Source organism: Lepidothrix coronata, unplaced genomic scaffold (genome assembly GCF_001604755.1).
Source record: "Lepidothrix coronata isolate B3197 unplaced genomic scaffold, Lepidothrix_coronata-1.0 Scaffold94, whole genome shotgun sequence".
Taxonomy (NCBI): Eukaryota; Metazoa; Chordata; class Aves; order Passeriformes; family Pipridae; genus Lepidothrix; species Lepidothrix coronata.
Genome location: NW_016690274.1, coordinates 2565206 through 2581420, shown reverse-complemented (window position 1 = coordinate 2581420; position 16215 = coordinate 2565206). Strand labels below are relative to the sequence as shown.

The following is a 16215-nucleotide window of genomic DNA, read 5'->3' as shown; positions in this document are numbered from 1 at the left end:
GCACGTGTAGATTGGGCACTTCTGAGGAAGCTGGTTGTAAGCACAGGTGAGCATGGTATGGCTTCCTCCACCATCCGCCGGGGGGGGAGGGCTGATGCCAGTGAGGTGGCCTCCTACCAGCTCAGAGACTCTGCTCTTCTGCACGGACAGCAGAGAGCAAAGAAATTGATCACAAACCTCATCTAGTGACAGATTATGTAAAGCATATGGGTTACGTTGGCTGTTCCTATTTGGAGGCTGGCTGGCTGTCCGTGCTGGGAGGTGTTCTCCACTCCTCTTCCCTTGGTGGCAGGGTCAGTGCTCTGCAAGCATGTAGGCAGGTACTTTGAAGTCCAGCTGCAAGGCCCGACAGACCCATTTCCCACAAGAGCAGAGCTTTGCTACTGCTGACAAGTGGCGGTCTTATGAAAGTATTTAGAGATGCAAAGCAAATGGAAAAGGGGAGTAGGAAGCGCACGGAGCTCAGGAGCTTTCTGCTTATGTTGCTGAAGTGAGCAGAGAAGGCTGTGTGTCCAAGTGTGCATTGTTCTGAGAAAGCCTCTGGCTTTGGCTGTCGATCAGTGGCAGGACCATGCCATGACATACTGTGCATAGCCCTGAGTAGGTGCTGGTCTTTCAGACCTGTCCATGCTTTGGCCTATGTGTGAGGGTTTTCCGGCTTCAGATGTCTTTAAAAGAACCCCACCAAATACCAATCCCCAAGCCCCCTCCCCCTCCATTTTCCAATAAAAGTAGAAAGTAGAAAGACACACTTGCAGAAATTTTCTTTTTTATTTAAGTTCCTTGGTTTTCATGTAGAGAATCTGTATGGTGAACAGTGCAAGCATTTCTTGAGTTTTGATTTCCAGGCATCATTAATGTGCAACATCTTTGACAGAAATAAAGTATGGTTCTGATTTTTATGATGCTCAAATTGTGCATCTACAGTTAAAAATACGTATATTAGTTAACTGTAAGAATTTAGTTGCATTAGCCTACTGTATGTCAATGTGTGTTGCTTGCAGCCTGGGTTAGTGGTTGTGATACTCATGTGGGAACTGGAGATAATTGCTGCTAGGTAGCAAATTATCACCGTTACAGCGTTTGTAAAGTTTCTCCCCTCTCTGTTCAGTCAGTACAGGTAGGATACTAGAGCTGCCACTTCTGCTTCTCCTACAGAGGAGTTTCATAAGTGGAAGGTTAAGGGCCCGTGGATTTCTGCCTGCCACATGGAAGTGTGCCAGGCTGTCTCTGCATGACTGAAAATGACGAGGGCTTTGACTGGAAATGGGAGGTGGGAAATTGTTTCGAGAGCAATTGGGAAAGCATATTCACTCTCATAAGGAAAGGATGATTGCAGTCAAAATGAGGCTGCTATACACATGTGGCCAGTTTTAACTGATTACAGAGACGGAAGAGGAAAAATGGAAAACAGAAGATGGGGAGAGGAAAAAAGAAATCTGTTAAGATTGGCTGCATGAAATGTTTTGCTACAGGTGTCTCCAGATAAACTACTGTTCAGATTACAGGAAACCTGAACTAAAATAGTGAGCTTGTCTCCTTCCATCACAGAAGGTGATGACAACAATGATAATTATGTGTTTTATGGAGAAATCCTGACAATAGGTTTTGATATGGGAAGAAGATGGATTTGATTGAGGTTTCAGTCAGTCCTTGGACTCATATAGCCAAAGGAACCAGAGAAAAAAAGCAAAGTATGTTTAATTTACATATGCGCATTTACTTTGCGGGGCACAGTTGTATTTTAAATAATTGGAAATAGCTGCAATGAGCTGCTCTGACAGAACTTCAGCATTCTTGGCCACCTGTTGTGTGTATTGCATACTATTTTTTGACCCACAAGGCATTCAGAGTATGTTGCTGTGCAGGTTGAATAAATTAATAGATAAAGTCAGTAATGAGAAAAAAATGAATAGAAAAAAGAATCAGACAAAAGGTGAATTGATACATTTTATAGTTACCTATGTAATTAGCAGAATAAGCACTGGGGAGCATGTTATAGTGGCTATTCTGTTGTACATCTGTTGCCCAGCTTTCTCTTTTTTTATAAGTGTGTAGCTAGTTTGGGCAGCATGGCTCTAGATAGCATGCTACCAATGGGATCCACTTCTGGCCTGCAGCCTTTTCCTCCAGGTGGTGTGGAAGTAGTGCTTAGGTGGCCAAGGCTGATGAGCTGTTTCAGTGGTTCCTCTTCTGCACAGCCATCTGATTTTGGCCAAACACATCTTTGTTAGGTAGAGGGGAATTGGGCAAAAACATGCCCATGCATATGGTATAGCATCTAGGAGTAAAATTGCTTTACTAATAGCACAGATCTAGGGACTCTCAAAAAACTGAGGTCCTGGTGATGTCATGGCAGTGCCTGGCTTAGGTCCTGATTGTTTTAATATTACATATTCCTCCTCAGGCTGCAACACTACTAGAAGCCACTGAAGTTTTGATAAGTCAGAAACTAAGGCTTCATGATGTAAGTCCTCAGCTCTTAAGCCAGTGTGTTGCTGAAATCAGAGACGTACAGCAGCTTTGCTTTCTCCTGCAGCCTGTGTTTAGGCATTGGAAAACAAAGTTTCCTGATGGGTAGAATTTTTTTTCTTCTTCTTTTTCGATATTGATATTTAATCAAATTTTCAGTGTCTTGTGCACCTGCCTCTTGGTAAACACTCAACACTGTTCTTTCAACAATTTTGCTTATCTTTGGTGGTATACTTATATGCACAGTCCTGCCCTATAAAGGGATTACTAAGGACTTCTATAATATATGTTTCTTTTAGAGCAGGATAAAAATTGATTCTTGTTTAACGAGACAATGTGGCTTTTACCCATTTTTAGCATTATCATATTAATATTACCATTAACATTACTCATTTTAATGTGTAATTTTAACATTACCACATTAATAGCTGACCTATAATATGGGCTGAACAACAATAGATAATGTTTTTAAAGCTGTTTGTTTGTTTTTAAAGGAAAGCTTGGTGGCTAGATGAAAAAGTCCCACTAATTTGCATTTAGTTTCTAAAGTTTGGTCATGGAAAATTAATTAGTATGTGAAAATATTGTTCCTCACTTTGTCCTTTTCTTGACAGTTTTCTGTCATTTCCAATTCATATATATGGGTTTTTTAGCCTCTGAGGTTAGTGTTTTCATTATTTTATTCCTCTAGAGATCTTTCTTGTGTGATTATGAGGAGGAGATGGTAGTCAGGACATTCCTTCTGATGGATTTGGCATGATGAAAGGCAAATGGGGAGAATGTCAAACCCAGCAAGGAAGGCAGGGCAGTCTGGCAAGACTCTTTGGGTCTTTGGAGAGTTTCAGGAAACGGGAGGGGAAAATTGTGCAATACCATTAAAGCAGACCTTGGTCCATAAATCAGTCTAAGGAGACTGACATTTGTGAGTGGGTTTTTTCTCATATAAAGTAAGCTAAATGTTTTTGCCATAACTGCAGAGAAGCAATAAAAGGCTGGGGAAGGCAAAGGTTATAAACAAAGCATACTGTGCCGACAGAGGGTTCACAGATGATGACAAGAAACAAATAAAGTGAATAAGGCCGGTACTCTGTTCTGATAAATTTCATTGATTTCCGCACAGCGTCATTATGGTTGCAGCCTGCCCTGTTATATTGTAGCTCCAAACCTTTCATTATGGCTTCATATGATAACAGCTGTTGAAACGCAGCAGGAGGTTGCAGTGACTACCATGGGGGTAAAGTACCATTTGCTAAGAAAATAATTAGGAAAAACCCCACGTCTGGATAGCTTTTATCTGCCTGTGGTGGTGTCCTTGCAGAGGAACATTGTATGCCAATACTGCATTTGTTTCCTGGATGAGTTCATGAAGCCTTCATAAGAGCAGAGGTGCTCTATAAAGCAGTATAATCAGACAGATCCCACTTGCTGAGTCAGTGCAAATGGTTTGCTGCTGTGCTCTGCCTGGACTTCATGAGACCGCTGTGTGAAGACTGTCCAATGTCCCTCTTTTTCACATAAACACAGGTACCTGAAGCTTTTTGCTGCTGTGACTACCCTACTGTCAGTGCCACACTAAGCAGTTTGTGCCTAGATCAGGTATCTGCTTACACCAGTAACACTAATTTAAACACGTCTGTAGCCATATTTAAAAAAAAAATAGAAAGCTAAAACAGGAACTCGGTCCCCAAATGCTGTATGATTTCCTAACAGTATAAGGTGAGGTACAAAGTAGCTCCAAATCCCAAGAGTTTTGACCAAATCTCCCCTTACCCTAGGTAAGCACAAGTCCATCCATTATTTTCTTGTTTGCTTCTGATCTGATGCTGAATGAGGAAGGAGGCCTGAAACACAGTCTTAAGGAACTTTTAGCAAAAGAGAGCATAGACTGTGGGAGTGTGGTATATAAGCTGATACTGGCATATGCTATGGGAGTGCAGGAAAGCTGCCAAAGCACCTGCAGGCTGCTGCTTGGCAGCAACATCAGAAAGGTACCTGGTTCCCTCTTTCTTACTAATAATTGGTAAAAGACCAAGGAGAGTATGCATATGTGGAGAAAAAAATGGGATAAGAGGACAAAAGGAATAAAAACCAGGTCATGTATCTAACATTGCGTACAATACTGAAAATAACTGTGGACTGTTAGTTACTTTGAAGAAACCCAAGCTCCAGCTATGTGGAGATGAATGAATTGGGAAGGAACTCCTCTTTATTCATTAAATGTACTTTAAATGTACTGCATGTACTTACAATGTACTTACAATACTTATTGTAAGATTTCCATTCCTCTGCAGCCCACCCTGTCATATCAGCTCAGGGTGCTGCAGTGTTCCTGACTCTAAAATATTTTTGGAGGATGGCAAATCCTTTATGGAGCTTTTTTTTTCTTTGCGTTTTTTGTGATGATGATGTGTATTTGTGGGCAGAAAAGGTTATTTATTTAATACCATCACTGGAGTAGCACTGAATCTATCATCTACTTCTGCCTTTGACCTAGTATATTTCTTGCTACAGTCCTGTCTGCCTCACCATCCTGAACCTTTTGCTCTTCTGCAGCTTTTGAGTATGAATAAAAAAGCCATGGACAAGTGCAGGGAGTCTCAGGGATGTGGTTCCAATAACTTTCTGCAGAAATATATTTCAAGGACTGGTGTGGGCTGTGGGGCTGCTGTCAGCTAGGAGGGAAGGTAGAGTACAGGTCGGATGCCATCACAGAAGAAATGACATGGCTCTCCAGGAACCTCCCTGCTTGCCTGCCCACCGCCACTTGTTGCTCTTCTTAAAGACATTACGGTTGCCTTACTTGCTTTCCCTGGGAAGAAAATACTGCGTTAGGGGTGTGATAAGGGATACCTTTAACTGGAGGTTGTGAAAGAGTGTGAATTATTGAGCACTGGAATAGGGGGAGGGGACAGGAAATTCTTCTGGTACCTAAACCTGAATCTTGGTTACACCTGTGACTCTACTGACACTATTTCAGTTGGAAAGAAGGATATGGGCATGGAGACTCAAGTGCTGTAGTTCTTAACCTTCCTTATGAGGGCATCTAAATTCCAAAAGTCAGGTCCATGCAAACCCTTTGTCTTCACAAAATTTACATAGAGAATAAATCTTGTGTTCTGTAATGTATGTGTTCTGTAATACCTTTTTCTTCATGACTCTGGAACACAGTTATATCTTAGAAGTTTTCATGATCCCATTGATGTTTTGCAGGGTTCCTTTCTTGCAGAACTAGGGAATGCTGTGTTGCTCTTGGGTAGTTGCCACACCACATTGTCTAGCCCTAGGCTAAGGGATTTTATTTATTTTTATTTCACATTGTTTCAACTGTTTTCACTTTTATTTTATTTCCATGCTCCAGCAGAATTTCTTCATGAATGTGGCAGCACATCAGTTTTCTTGGCTTATGAGTTGTAGTTAGTTAAATAGCCTGCTGGATTTGTTTGCCCTTATCTGAGAATTTTCATACTGTAGCAGCAACAGATTGAAAGGTGACATTGAACTCTTACCAAAGTGAGGGAAGAGATTGGAAAGTTGCCAGAACACTGCTGATCTGAGCTTTCTCTACGTCATGTTCATGTTAATTAAAGTCCCCAGATGAGACACTATCACTCTTTTAAATGGAAAAAGAAATCTTTGCTAGAGTGTATAGCAATGTAATTTGGAATGTAACTCTATGCATGGTAAATTGCATGGACATATATACACTGAGATCTGTCCCCTACACACTCTGCGTTGTTCGGTAACTATGATTTTTAAAAAAAAAAATTTTTTTTAGTGGTTGCTTTTCTGAGCCTCTGTTGCTTATATGCTTTCTGGTCTTCATTATATAGGTTTTCTATTATTAAGACTGCGTTCAATTATATTCTTCATCTCTTACTTTTACATTTTTTTGTGTTTAAGCCAGTCAAATAATCAACTAAACTGTCACTATGAATGAAATTGGAAAACATTTGTTTATCAGTAGCAAGAGAAACATTGGCTGTCACATCTAAGAGGTATAACTTAGCTTTCAGTCTTTTGTTATTTTCTTGGTTTCAGTGAACAGATAAGTACTGTTACTGTTCATAATAGAGTGACTGTTCACAGAGGGGCTACTGAAGGCTTTATTGTAATAATAAGGTGAAGCTGATATGAAGAGAGTCATCTTGTGCAATAAAACATAGCTCTGCTTACTGATGCAGAAAAGGAGGAAATGTCTGAAGACCTCTCTCTCATATCTCTTGTAGGATTACCTCGACTGTATCACTGACCAGACCAAGCTGTCCCTGGGGACAGAAGAGCGATCAGCCCTGTTTGGAAACATACAGGATATCTACCATTTCAACAGGTAAATTCATATTTAACTAAATGAAAACAATTCAATAGCCTATATTAATGGGAGGGGGCAAACCAACCAAAGGTGCTTTTATGACTCTAATATGGCCAAGATATATAAATTGAGAAATTATCTACTTTTGATTCTAAGCAAAGTTGGGTTGCTGAGATCAGATTTTTTTTAGCTGTTTATTGGATGAATCAAGTGTGGTCTCCATTTTTGTTTTTATGCTGAGTATTTTTATGAATGTAAGCTTAACCTGGTCTGTGCCTTAACTGAGCTTAATGCAAGACCACTGTGAATGAAACTCTTGCCTTAATAAAGAGATATTTTATTCCTACTATATAGGGTCCTTCTGTGTACCTATGTACATCACCCAGATCTGGGATTTGTAGTGTTTTATACTACTAGAGACTCCCTGAATTAATTCCCAAAACTGTGTTGAACTGTGAACTGTGTTGTTCGTTTATTGAAGTCTTCTGTTCAGTATCTTTCCAGCCTTCTCTAAAACTCTGCAGATGGGATTCGTGTATATTGGGGACCTGGAGTAAAATTTCTTGCTTTTATAGCTAGTGCCACATTGTGTAGGACCTCAGTATCTGCAGTTTTAGGAGCATGCTACTGCTAGTTTTGTCTGAATTCTCTGTTACTATAAAAATAATTAACTTATTCAGCATTTAAGGAAAATCTGAATATTTTACCAATGCAAGAAATATATTGACATAAAGTTCTCACATCTTTTATATCCCAATATTCCTGTAAAAACTCTTTTAGCTTTGCTATAGTTGACAAAACATCTCCCAAAATACTGTGTTTTTTGAAGAATAACAGACAATTTAATTGAATCAAAAGAGGATTCTGAAGTGGAGTGCTTGTGTCAAAGAGCATCTTCAATGTTTTTCCATCATCATGGGAAGTTACTTTAAAGTGATTTAACTGCTGGAATCTCTGTTCACTGTCAAAGGAAAGAGTAAGAATGGATCTATTCAGAATTTATGGACAAAGATGAAACCAAAAATCTTTTCCTGAAACTTAAAATAGCTACTGCAGAGGAATGGAAATATGCTTAACTAGAAAGCCGCTGTGTCTTGCTTCAGCTGCAACAACTGACTTGATCAAATGTCTAACAGCTGGAAAATACATGGTGGGAGCCTGCTAAAACAGACCATGAGCCTGTTTTAGAGCCATGAGACAATGATTGTAAGCTTACAGATTCTCAGGATGGAAAACCACAGTCCTGACCGTTACATTTTCTGATCCTTCAAAAGCTAGAAAAATTACAGACTTGGTAACTAGGACACATTTATGCCAGCATCATTGCAAATATTACCTAATAAAAATACCTCCAAGTATGATCAATCATTATGCAAAATAATTGAGCTGTGGGGAGGGGAAAAGAAAAAGATTTTCAGTGGTTAAAAAGAAAAAAAGAAAAGGAAACCAACAAAAAAAGCAGTTTGGGGCAATTTTAGAGATATAGGTATTTTAGAAAGGTTAAAACTCACCTGAAAGTTGTCCAAAGTGTCTAGCAAATTACGAGTGTATTTCAGGCCTTCTGATATAAAGTTTTGCATGGAAATTGAGAGTTTTTAGAACTGAACACTCATTGTAGATCAATATAGTTTCAAGGATTAAGTTTACTCCTGTTTGAAATTTGGCATATAGCTTCTGGGTCCTAAATGTACTCAAAAAGCCTTTTTATTTATTTTTCCTGTCAGAAAGATGTCCACTTGGCAATTCTACATTAGTAGTTTCAGATGATTTTTGTGAGCATGATTTTGTAGTTTTAGAGTTACTTTGTTTTTCTGAGCTTTGAATTTGACCATTAATCAATGATCAAAGGTTTTAATCTTGGGTTTTTACACAGACTTTCAGATCTGAGAAATGTCACTTCAATAAATGGGAATTTCTGTCAGCTAAACTACTTAGGATTTTCGGATATTGTGCTAAATGGCAAAAATTATGGTCAAGATGGTAACTGCTAGTCCCATGACTGTGATCTCTTTTTTGAAAGCTATTTCTTAAAGCAGAATCACTGACTGTATACTGGTCCACTGATCCTACTGTCCCTTGGGAAAAGCTCCCTCAATATTGGTTTATTTATTTAGAAGGGGGAAGTGTTCTCTAAGTCAGCATTTGCTGCCTTTCTTCCCTGGCTTCCCTGCTGAGATTCTTTCCAGTGTCCCTTTAGGATAAATTGTCCATGATACCATGACTCAGTTCTGAAAAGGAAACTCTTCAGAGAAATATGCTCAAGTTTAGTACTTCTACCAAGACTTAGGAGAGGTCAAGCTGAAACTTCTGCTGCTGACACAGATCATCCTGCATGGTCCTTGGCCATCAGTGACTACTGAAGAACACAAATACAGTGAAGGAGCTGTTTTCTGAAACTGCCATACTCAGCAGTTCCTGCACTCTGAGTTTCAGTGGTAAGGTCTGGCTGCTTCTTCTGAGAAACCTTCATAAAGAATGGAAGCATCCTAAAAGGCATTATAATTTGACTTATTCATTGGTAAGATAATGAATGCACTGTGTACAGAATTGTAGGTCTCTTTATGCTTACCTCTCCCATCCCAAAAGACTTAGTATTAGCTCTCTGTGATGATCATACAGATTCAGATTTTCCCAGCCCATAATAACCCAAGCTATATAACTCAGGTCATGGTCTTAAGCGGCAGTGGCACTTTTATCATGCTTCAGTCTGAATTTTGTTAATGATTCAGCTGAGAGAGCATGAAGTTCCTCTAATGGTGCTCCCTCGTGCTCCCTTGTGGCCTAGGTGTTTGGCACAACTGAGTTGCAGAGACCAAGAGCTGTGAACAGCATAAAACCTCTGTATATTCAGGTGAAGGGGACTAATGTTTTTTTCTATTGTTTTTTCTGCCTCCTGCCAGGTACTTAAATGTAGTCTATAATAAAAGCCCTGCTTTTTCACATGTCAGCTTGGTATTATAGGGATTTATTTAAGTTTTTCAGGATGACTGAGCATGACAGATTTGCTTATTTTACAGTGGCAGACTGCTCTTACCAATCCCATTCTTACCAGCCAGGTGAGACAGCAGAGAGTGCAGTATAGGTAACAAAATCTTTCAAAAAACAGCCTTATACTATGGGCTTGTGCTGAAGACACAAACCACTAGCCTATCTACTGCATAAACCTGGACTGATTGGATGAATATATAAAATCTTTAAGTGTTCTTTACTGTATCCTGAAGGAGAAATAATGTGGTTTTATAAAGAGACCAGTAGGAATAAAATGACAATCAAAGTGCTATGTACTCTAAGCCATCAGGAGAACCTCTTCCTGCCAGACAGCAGGAATTGTTCTGAGCCTGTTTGGCATGTTTGATGTTATTTCCAAAACTCATGTGTGGGACACAGTCAGTCAGTGTAACTAATAGCTATTGGTCACCATTGCTACAACTTGCTTCTTTTCCTGATGTAAACGAGCTTCATGACTGTGGGGTATCAAGCAAGGGTTTTATTTTTATTCCTATTTTGATGGATGGAGAAATTGAGGTGTGGAGGTGAAATTGTTGCTGTACAAAGTGACTTAGTTACCACTGAATCTGAGGTTTCTGCCTTTGTTCTTTTTGACTGCTTTCTGATTTCTCCCTTTCCTTCCTCCAGTAATTAGAGAAGCAAAGAAGAAGGCAGGAAACTCTTCAGGTTTACTCCTTTTTGTACATACAGACAGAAATTGTGTCTGCTTACAGGGGAATAGGGTAGTTCCCTAGATACGGGCTTAGGAGCTCTTAGGCAAAACTTGCTCAGGGAACCAGCTGTGAATTCAGAGAAAAGTAGCCCTAAATGGAAAATCATCTGTGGGAGTTGGGGGGGGAGAAGGAGGAGAAGAAAATTCTATTAGAGCACAATTTAGCAGAAAACTCAGTTTCTTCTCTCATTTTTCTGAGCTCATCTCAGTAAGACTGAAGACTGTTCAGATCAAGGAGATACCCTTGAGGTTTTCTTCTCCTACTTGAACTCTTTCTTTCACTGAATTTGCTTTTGAGAACTGAGTTTCATACAACGGCGAACAGGCTTCCTTATTGCTTTGCTCTTGTTACAATGAATTAATTTCCTTTTTGGTATGTGAAAATTATAAAAGTCTCTCAGTGAGGTGTTGTTTTCATGCACATAGAATGTATATATTCCCTTCCAGAAAACTTTTTCCAAGCTAACCATTTTTCTTCAGCGAAGAGACAACCTATAGGTCGACAAATTTTCTTCACTGAGCTTCTTAACATTCTTCTATGTGTAATACATCCCTGGTTCTCACCAGTATTTTTCAGAGCAGCTCCTCATCTCCCTGAGTCAAGTAAAGCTCCTAGAACATACAAAGTCTTCATAAGATAGTGCATGTACTTCAGTAGCTTTTAAATTTTCTTAGTTTTAAATTGTGTTAGTTGATATACAAGCTACACAACTGTTTGACCACACCATTATGAGTATTGTAGAAGAGCTGTCATAGAATCATAGAGTAATTTGGGTTGGAAGGGTCATCTAGTCCAGCCTCCCTGCCACGAGCAGGGACATCTTCAACTAGATCAGGTTGCTCAGAGGCCCATCCAACCTGGCCTTGAATGTTTCTAGGGATGGGGCATCTACCTGAAGGAAGGGGCTCAGCTTTGCTTAGCAGATCACCAATCCATGGTCATTGTGATGACTTGAATTTTTAAGTACGTGGAAATACCATTTCCTTATAGTTCTCCTCTGCCTACAAATAAAAAACCCAGTGGCTGGGGAGTCCTTTTTTAGGACTCCCTGTGTCATTAGGTACTGCCATGAATGGTGAAGCACTGTCTGGTTCCAAATAAACCGGTGTGTTCATTTCAAGGTGTGCCATAAATGTCCTACCTTTTCCTGTTCTTTGTTTTAGTGAACTTCTGCAAGATTTGGAAAACTGTGAAAATGACCCTGTGGCTATAGCAGATTGTTTTGTTTCCAAGGTAAGTCCACAGTATGACACCAGTTTTAGAACGATATGGATGGAGGAAATAGGTTTAATTTATTAGCTTTTGAGACCTAATTCTGATAGATTATGTGACATCAATCAAGAAAAGCCAGCAAATCTATGGAAAAGAAAGGAATTTCTCTTAGTAATTGGTAAGGATATGCCTCTGATTTGCATTTCTAAAAAAAAAAATCAAGAAAAAGGTTTCATTTGAAATGGTGTATCTTAAAAACAACTAGAGAATAAAACTTGCTTGCATTTTTAGAAAAGGCAATAATATTAACATACTTGTGACCATATTGTTTTCTGAATCCCACAGCTATACCTTTAATTTTCTTTTTAAATGAAATGGCCCAAAGTCTAGCCTTAAGATTCAAATCTCATCTCTCTGAAATGCTTTGAATTTTCTGAACATGGATCTGACATCTTTATTTTGTTGGGTAGTACTGAAGCCAAAAAATATGGAGAAGGAGAAGTTGTTGGGTGCAGGAGAATCAGAGTAGGTGACTTTCATTGTAGGAAACCCAGCGAGCCAGTCAGGGAGAAGAGGAATGGCTATAATAGGTAGGGCAAAAAGAGATTAAATAATTTGGGCTATAGATGATTCTAGTTCACTGCAGACTTCAACAGAGAATCTACATAGGCCTTGAATCTGTAGAGCCCAAATGTGTTAAGAAATAATGCCATCTCCATGGTATTTCTAGAGGAAGAGGAGTGGAAGAGGGGTCATGTAGTTGTTTAAATTTGGATAATCCCTATAGATGTTTGCCTTTTTCTATTTAAAAACAAAACCAAAACACCAAAACACACACACACACAAAACCAACAAACAAAACCCACACAACAAACCCCCGAAGAAACCAGAAAATAAGACCCTGTCATGTTTTATACTTTGTCCTGAGCTCAGTATTGCCAGCATCAAGCATTCAACGTAATAGGTCTAACACATGGTTTTAGGATTAACTAAACACCCTCTCATGGTGGCCTAGTAATTTGTTTGGCACTGTTGTGACACAAGGGATTTTATCGTAACAGGGAATGATGATACCAGCTTAGAGCTGCTGTCTCACCAGATCACTTGCTTCAGCTGAGTTTGAGAAAGCTGTTATTTATCTAGTAATTGATCTTTTGTAAGCATTGAGAGACCTTAATGTTGGCACCACTACCACAGAAGTAGAATGTATTTTTGCCCTATTGCAGTGGGGTTTATGGCATGTTGTTATTACTACAGATAGCCTGGACTGAATTGAAGGAGAGAGAAAATGGGATAGTGCAAAGTCCTGCTTCTGGAACAGAATAATCTGATGTGCACACTGGGTCTGTCTGACTAGGAAACAGCTTAGCAAAAAAGATCTGGGATCCTGGTGGGCAAGAAGCTGTGTGTAAGTCAGCAGAGTTGCCTGTGCAGTGAAGGCCAACTGGGAGGCCTTCAGGATACTTACAGATAAAATGATTTGGAGCTGGTAGATCTTTCTGCTGTATTGCTTGCTTATAGCTGGGACCGCTGGGACCACTCCTGCTTGGATATGAAACGGAGTTGGTGCAAGTGCTAATAGTAAGTCCAGGAAAAAGTTGTGTTCTCATTCAAATTGGCCAACTGAAAGGGCTTGTCTGGTAGACTTTCTGGCCATTAGTTCTAAAATCCATCTGCATATCATTGCTTGTGCTTTTTGTTCCCTTGTCAAATGCTTTTAGCATTTGTATTATTGGCAGGCAACTGCCTGATGGCTCAGAAATTGCTAGAGATTGCAGTCCTAACAGGCATTTTTTAGCTTCGTCCAGACAAGTGCAAACACTTAAAAGCAAAATCAAACAATACCAAAATACCCCACAGTTCTGATTTTGGCCATGAAGATGTCATTACAGCAACTGCTGACTGTCTTAACAGACTCCAGTTGTTCATTCTTGGTTGCTTGTGTCTTCCCGGCACCGAGTAGTGGAAATAAAACTGCCTTTTTTGGCAGCATGCAGTCCTTCAAGTCTTACGGGACTTTGGCCGTTTATTGTTTGATTGCTTCAAGTGTGTTAGATCTTTGCTGTGAATTAAGAAGCATGGGAATATCATGATGCTGAAGTCATAGCTCACAGCCTTAGCTAATGGATGTAGCTCTGCTGGAGATTCTTGAATGCTTCCAGTGGAACTGTGTGTAGGTTATACGAGCTGTGGATCTAGAGTCATTTTTTCACCCTACTGGTTCAGCTGTGAATATTGTAGTTTTGGGGAATTTTAATGTATAATCAGATTTTCTCTGTAGGTACTATGTTTACTTTTTGCACTCTATGAAGCTCAGTAACTGCATAAAATAAAAGTAATTTCTTTCTTAGAATTCACATGAAATGACGCAAAGTTGGTTTGCATATATAACAGAACAGTCCTCCCTCTTTGTCTAGAAGACCTGTATTAACTCCAGTATGTAAAAGGTCTTGGAGACATTTTGCTGGTAACCGTAATTGGAGGCTGATAAAAGGGTTCTAGTGCAAGTTTAGCCATAGCTTAGTTATTCACACAGAACACTGTTCATAATTTTTTTTGCCAGTTCAATCTTTTATTTTCCTAGTAACGATGCCAATGTTCATTAGAAAATTGACTTCAGTATTCTACATGTTTACATGTAAGTGAGTTAAAAAGGAGAGCTGAATTCTGGCATGTTGCTTTTCTCACTCAGCACCCCAGAAATTCAGAACATATGTTTTCTGACAGACACACTAACCAGCTTAACCAAGGAGAAAGAGAGAATTACTCTAATCTAGCATCTCAGTGAAGAGGACATCCAGGCAATTGACTTCAGTTTGCACACTGACTCCACTCCTTTTCTCAGTTTCCATTTTCTTCTAAAGTGCCTTTTATGGCTATAAAAAAGCACAGTGCACCAAGAGTTGAGGGAAGATCGGAAATGTATGTGGAGGAGATGCACTGTGAATTGACTCCACATTGGGGACCAGCTAAGTATATATAGCTGGGATATGCTCATGCTTGGCTTTGCCTTGAGAATGACTTGCAGTCAGTGTAGATGAGCTCTTGATTTGTCTTCATTTTTTTGCAGCCTCTACCACAACAGTTTTTGGACCCCAGATTAAAAATGATCTCTGGAGCAATTCCAGTTTGTGTGCAGAGATCAGTTTTAATCTGGTCTGAAGACAGTTGATGCGAACAAAACGATAGTTTAAAGATGTCCAAAGAATTAGGGATGAGCGTAGCTGGTGTTTTCCTTACACTGTGAAAGTATTCAGAAAAATATTGAATCCATCTTAGTTCCGGCTTTTCTTTTGCTTCTGAACATAGTTCACAGCACTAGCTTTAGCCTGCATGGCTTGTGTCCTGATATGCTCCCAGTGACATGGTGCTCTCTGAGGAATCTGTTGTGAAGTAGAGCAGACCAGCTGGGTGTGGGAACTGAAAGTCCCTTTGACCGTGCAGAGGTGCCAGGTACCCAGGCAGGCACTGGGAGAACAGCCATCCTGAGTAGTGTGGTTTTGTCAGGTCAAGGAAGAGCCTCTCTTGGAAGTGACTCTCTTGGCCACTTTCCCAATGAGTTCACACAAATCCAGCCAATGCCTAGGCAAGGTGTATTATGTTGATTCACAAGAGATCTGCAAGTATGAGTGCATATGAACAATCTTATCCTGGAGGCAGAATACATGTGCTTGAATTTCTCCTAGTATTATGCTCGCATTGCTCAGTAAAAGTAAATGCTCTCTGATGGTTTTGTGTGATGAAATGAACGGTGCACTGAAGTGAGTGCACATGTAAGTGCAGTAAGGGCATGAGAAACTACCTTTTTTTTTAATAAAAATTTGTTCCATTTCATACCTATACTAAAATTCTTTTAAAATCAAAAAAAACCCCATTAAAAGTAATTTTGACCTTGTGTAAAAAAAAAAAAACAACAAAAAAACCAAACCAAAGAGGGACAGCGTGAAAAGGCTCACAGGGATTTCAGACACGCTTTTGATTTTGAGGGGAATGTGCACGCAGTACACTCTATAACCCTGAAGTGTTTGGTCTTTTTTATTTTACAGATAGTGCTTTCATTTGTTAAAATTTCACAGCAGATATTCTTTTCCTTTCTGTTTGAAAAGCAGAATAATGACGTGACTATGAGTAGAATATATATATAAAAATAAATTGGCTGAAAATGTTCTGTACTCTGCTTATGAAGTAGTTCTATAAATTGCATTACTCTGTTATCTTAGCCATGGGAATATATTATAATTTATACGAAAAGCCCCCAAACATAAACCTTGAATTAATATATGCATATATAAAATAAATCACAGTTTTTTGCCATACTGAATTTCATCCTAATGTTCTCTCTTAAGCACCCTGACTTATTATGTGTGCTAACTGGTTTGGTAGTGATTGCCATAGAAAATTACACAGTGTAATGTCTGCAGTACTTTGAGGTTTGTTAATTTTCATTTTGAGTGGAGATGGTTTAGAGCTGTGACTGTGGTTCCAAACATGGACATGAAC

General features: G+C 39.4%; 1 protein-coding gene across 6 annotated transcripts in view; it reads left to right on the top strand.

Annotated features, from left to right (window-relative positions):
• The window catches only part of PLEKHG1 (pleckstrin homology and RhoGEF domain containing G1), a 131112-nt gene that overhangs the window by 96193 nt on the left and 18704 nt on the right, over positions 1-16215 (top strand). For 5 of the 6 annotated variants that reach the window (XM_017822058.1, XM_017822057.1, XM_017822061.1 and 2 more), the window contains 2 exons: positions 6699-6799; positions 11667-11736. In XM_017822058.1, coding sequence (XP_017677547.1) covers positions 6699-6799; positions 11667-11736 — 171 coding nt within the window. Of the gene's footprint in view, positions 1-6698; positions 6800-9207; positions 9300-11666; positions 11737-16215 lie in introns of those variants that run through there. The other variant, XM_017822062.1, reaches the window with a different exon arrangement.